Here is a 5,000-nt window from a genome sequence, read left to right as displayed (position 1 = left end):
GTCTTGCAACGGCTGCGACGGCAGCCCCATAGGCAACCACTACCGAGTCTGCACCTCACCAACGCCAGATCCGTGGTCCACAAAATCGACGACCTGGGATTACAAATCCTGGGAAACCGCTATGTGCGCGATAGCAGTGTGATCGTCGTCACGGAAACCTGGCTGCACGCAGACGTCCCCGACGCTAGCATCCAGCTGGCCGGGCGCTCGCTACATCGCGCGGATCGGACGAGGGACACCGGTAAGAGGAGGGGCGGGGGGCTCTGTGTTTACGTGCATGAGAACTGGTGCGGCGATAGCACGATCATCGAGAAGCACTCTTCCCCCGACATCGAGTTCATGTCCGTTAAATGCCGGCCTTATTTTCTCCCGAGGGAGCTAACGGTAGTGATTGTCACAGCTGTTTACATCCCTCCCGACGCTAGCACTAGCACGGCGCTCTCGCTACTCGCGTGCGTCATCAATAAACATCAGCGGGCGCACCCTGATGGCGTCCACATTGTAGCGGGAGACTTTAATAAGGCCAATTTAAAGACTGTACTCCCAGAGTTTCACCAGCATGTCAAGTGCCCGACGAGGGGAGACAACACTCTCGACCATGTGTACTCGAACATCAAGCACGCATACAGAGCCCTCCCACTCGCCCCCCTCGGCCAGTCAGACCACCTGTCCTTGCAGCTCGCACCTGCGTACACCCCTCTCAGGCGCAGATTCAGGCCTACCACAAAGACTGTGAAAACCTGGCGTGACGACGCCATGAGTGAATTACAGGACTGCTTTCATGACACAAACTGGGACCTCTTTGATCATCAGGACCTTGATGTCTACACGCATTGTGTACTGGACTACATCAAGTTCTGCATGGAAACTGTGTCCCAACAAAAGACTATACGGACCTTCCCAAATGCGAAGCCCTGGATGTCCAGCAGGGTTCGCGCTCTCCTCAAGGCCCGTGACGCTGCCTTCAGGTCAGGCGACAAAGCCCAGTACAGGGTGGCTCGTGCTGACCTGAGCAAAGGCATCAAGCTAGCAAAGGCAACCTACAAGGGGAGGCTGGAGGCCCACCTTGCCAGTAACAGACCACGGGAGGTGTGGCAGGGTCTACGGAGCATCACCAACTTCCGTGGCAGCAGCACGACCTCTGTAGACCCGAGTGCATCGCTGGCAGAGGAGCTTAACTGCTTCTTCGCTCGCTTTGACTCGCCCCAACCGTCACACCCCCGCACTTCAAGCTCCAACTCCCCCCCACTCATCGTAGAGGAACACGATGTGAGGCGCGCGCTCCTGGCGGTCAACCCCAGGAAAGCTACTGGACCCGACGGAATACCAGGCAAGGTCCTCAGAGCATGTGCCCACCAACTGTCACATGTTTTCTGCAGGATCTTCAACCGCTCCCTGGCTCAGGCAGTCATCCCCTCCTGCTTGAAAACCTCCACCATTATTCCTGTCCCCAAAAAGTCACCAGCCGTCCACCTGAATGACTACCGTCCTGTTGCTCTCACACCAGTCATTATGAAGTGCTTCGAGAGGCTGGTTCTCCAGCACATCAGGGACTGCCTTCCTCCCACTCTGGACCCCTACCAGTTTGCATACCGGGCTAACAGATCCACTGAGGACGCCATCGACACTGCTCTGCATGTTGTACTGGGCCACCTGGAACAACAGCGGAGCTATGCAAGGATGCTCTTTGTGGACTACAGCTCGGCATTCAACACGATCATCCCAGACATCCTCGTCGCCAAACTGGACACTCTCGGCCTCCCTGCCCTCACACGCATCTGGATTAAGGACTTTCTGACCAACAGACCCCAGACTGTGTTGCTCGGCCCCTACACGTCCTCCACCCTCATGCTGAGCACCGGTTCCCCCCAAGGATGCGTGCTGAGCCCTCTCCTGTACGCCCTCTACACCTACGACTGCAGCCCGGCCCACGGCAACAACACCATCGTCAAGTTTGCTGACGACACGACAGTGGTCGGTCTGATCTTCTGAAGGTGACGAGACAGCCTACAGAGAGGAGGTAAAGAGACTGACAACTTGGTGCAAGGACAACAGACTGCACCTTAACTCTGCTAAAATAAAGGAGATTGTCGTCGACTTCAGGAGGAACAAGACGCTGCCGCCCCCCCTCTGCATCGAAGGCATGTGTGTGGAGAGGGTCCACACGTTCAAGTTCCTGGGAGTACAGATCTCCGATGACCTTTCTTGGAGTCACAACACCACAGCAGTGGTAAAGAAGGTCCGCCAACGTCTGCACTTCCTGAGAGTCCTCAGGAAATTCAACCTGGACAGGAAGCTGCTGCTGGCCTTCTACCACTCGTCCATCGAGAGCCTGCTGACGTACTGTGTCTCCACCTGGTACAGCGGCTGCACTGAGGCGGACAGAGTGAGGCTCCAGAGGACAGTCAAAACAGCGCAAAGGATTATTGGCTGCCCTCTCCCCTCGCTGTCGGACATCTACACCGCCCGGTGCCTCAGAAGGGCTCTCAACATCGTCAAAGACAATACCCACCCAAACTCACACCTGTTCGACCTGTTGCCCTCTGGCAGGCGCTACAGATGCATCAAATCAAGGACCAATAGACTGAGAAACAGTTTCTTTCCGAGAGCCATCTCCATACTGAACTCTCACACACACACACGAGACCACCCTAACCTTGCAAAACAGAATTGTGATGTGTTTCTATATGCCCTATTCAGTCTTATTTATTTATCTAATTTATATATTTGTCTGTATTTTTGTTGTATTGCACTGGAGAGGGGAGCCCTCTCATCTCGTTGCACACTTGAGTACAATGACAATAAAGGGATTTCTATTCTCTTCTATTCTATTCTATTCTATATATGTATATATATATGTATGTATGTGTATATATATATATATGTATGTATGTGTATATATATATATGTATGTATGTGTATATATATATGTATGTATGTGTATATATATATATGTATGTATGTGTACATGTATGTATGTGTATATGTATGTATGTGTATATATATGTATATGTATGTGTATGTACATATATATGTGTATGTACATATGTATATGTATATGTATGTACATAAATATATTTATATGTATGTGTATGTATATATATGTGTATATGTATGTGTATATATATATATATATATATATATACATGTATGTATATGTATGTATATATACATATATATATATATATATATGTGTGTGTGTGCGTGTGCGCGTGCATATGTATGTGTATGTATGTGCATATATGTATGTATGTGTATATATGTATGTATGTGTATATTTGTATGTATATGCATATGTATATATATGTATATATGTGTATGTATATATATATATCTGTCTATGTATATGTATATATATGTCTATGTATATGTATATATATGTCTATGTATATATATATATATATATATATATATATATATATATATATATATATACATATACATATATACATGAAAACAACAACCATGCGCCTTAGATGAGTGCCCGTGGTTGGTTATTTATTTAATTTTTTTCAAGTTCGGCGGGCCGGATTAAAAGGTTGAACGTGCCGTAGTTTGCCCACTCCTGCACTAAAGTGAAGCATGAAGTGGTGAGGGATTACTGTATCCCAAAAAAAAGTGTATGTACAACACAGCCAACTTCAGTTATTTATTGTCCGAAAGGAGGAGAGATTTATTAAGCGGCCAATGCGAGCATATGTAGGTCATGAAATTGACTAATAATGTTCAAACTTTATTCACATTAACCCCTCTTCAGTTCCGCTCAAAGCCCGGTGTATTCTCGCCTACGAACAGAGACTCATGGCGCCTGTTTGTCAGTTCTGCAAAATGGCAATCCTTAAATGACTGACTGAGAAAGTCCATTGCTGCTTACCCATTTCGAGGTTATTCCGTTGTAGGATGACAACCTGCTTCCATCCGTGCTGAGTGTGTCAATTTTTCTTTGGTTCTCATCAGCCATCATTCACAAGGGAATGTCAGTTACGGACTGACTGATCTTCCATCACTACTTATGGAATGCCTACCTCTATTACATTTATGTCAGAGTGTTCGATTAAAAATTAATAAACTGTCCTTTTTTTATGTCAGGCTCTTGTGTCTGTGCCAGACTTGAAGACTGCTCAAGAGGTGGTCAAAGCTCACACCTCCAGTTCTGCAAAGATGAAAGACTGTGAACTGGAGCTGATCGATATCAAAGAGCATGTTGGCATTGACACACCAGTAAGCTCTTATCATTCATCCCATTTTGTTTATCAGATTTTTTTTTTTTTTTCACTGTGAACTATTCACCTTTATTCACCAACTGTTGCTGATAATTGCTGTTACTCTGGTGCAGTTTGTTGAGTTTATTTTATTCTTATTTGTTTTTTTGGGGGGGTAGTAGTTTGAAGTAATAGCGCTTGGAGATATGCCGGTATGTGTCACGATGACGATAGGGCAAGGCAGTTTTATTTATATAGCACATTTCATACACAAGGCAACGCAATGTGCTGAACACAAGTAGAGACACAATACGTACAAGGAATTTTATCGTGCCAGTTTTTCTACTATCGTGGTATTGTCTTTTGTCATCAGCAAACTGCATGAATTTAGAACTTCATATACAGCTTGATTTGGTGTGCAAAAAGCTTTCACTTATCAAGCTTATGCCGCACGGCTGCCACAATACAGCTAAATGAATCAAAATACCTCACCGTACAAAAACCTACAGTGCAAAATTAAATCTAAGAGTCAATGAAAATAAATGAATAACTAATAAATAAGGTGGGTGAATGCAAATAATTCCCACTGCGTTAGGGAAAGATTAAACTAACAACAATCCCAGCTATCTTCAGGCAGGAGCAAGGGTACCCCCCGAACTGGTTGCCAGCCAATCACTGTACACGATCCATCAGCTTCAAGTACAAATTATTGGTCAAAAGGACAAGTTACTAAAGTATACACCATCCTACATTTTTGCATTCCTTGTTGAATTGTATTTCCAACAATACCTGTTTTAT

At 45.7% G+C, this 5,000-nt stretch overlaps 1 protein-coding gene across 3 annotated transcripts in view; it reads left to right on the top strand.

Moving 5' to 3' along the window:
• Positions 1-5,000, top strand: part of LOC148331484 (uncharacterized) — a 77,794-nt gene that overhangs the window by 51,847 nt on the left and 20,947 nt on the right. For all 3 annotated transcript variants that reach the window (XR_015844612.1, XM_088302148.1, XM_088302147.1), the window contains exon 12: positions 4,090-4,221. Coding sequence is in view for 2 of the 3 variants with exons in the window: in XM_088302148.1 (XP_088158274.1) it covers positions 4,090-4,221 (132 nt within the window). In the remaining variant the exon portion in view is untranslated. The remainder of the gene's footprint in view (positions 1-4,089; positions 4,222-5,000) is intronic.

The sequence above is a fragment of the Idiotropiscis lumnitzeri genome, chromosome 8 (genome assembly GCF_059441095.1).
Source record: "Idiotropiscis lumnitzeri isolate Australia: NSW breed Sydney's pygmy pipehorse chromosome 8, RoL_Ilum_1.0, whole genome shotgun sequence".
Classification (NCBI taxonomy): Eukaryota; Metazoa; Chordata; class Actinopteri; order Syngnathiformes; family Syngnathidae; genus Idiotropiscis; species Idiotropiscis lumnitzeri.
Note: the sequence above shows the minus strand (reverse complement) of the source record. Positions and strands in the feature narration are given on the sequence as shown.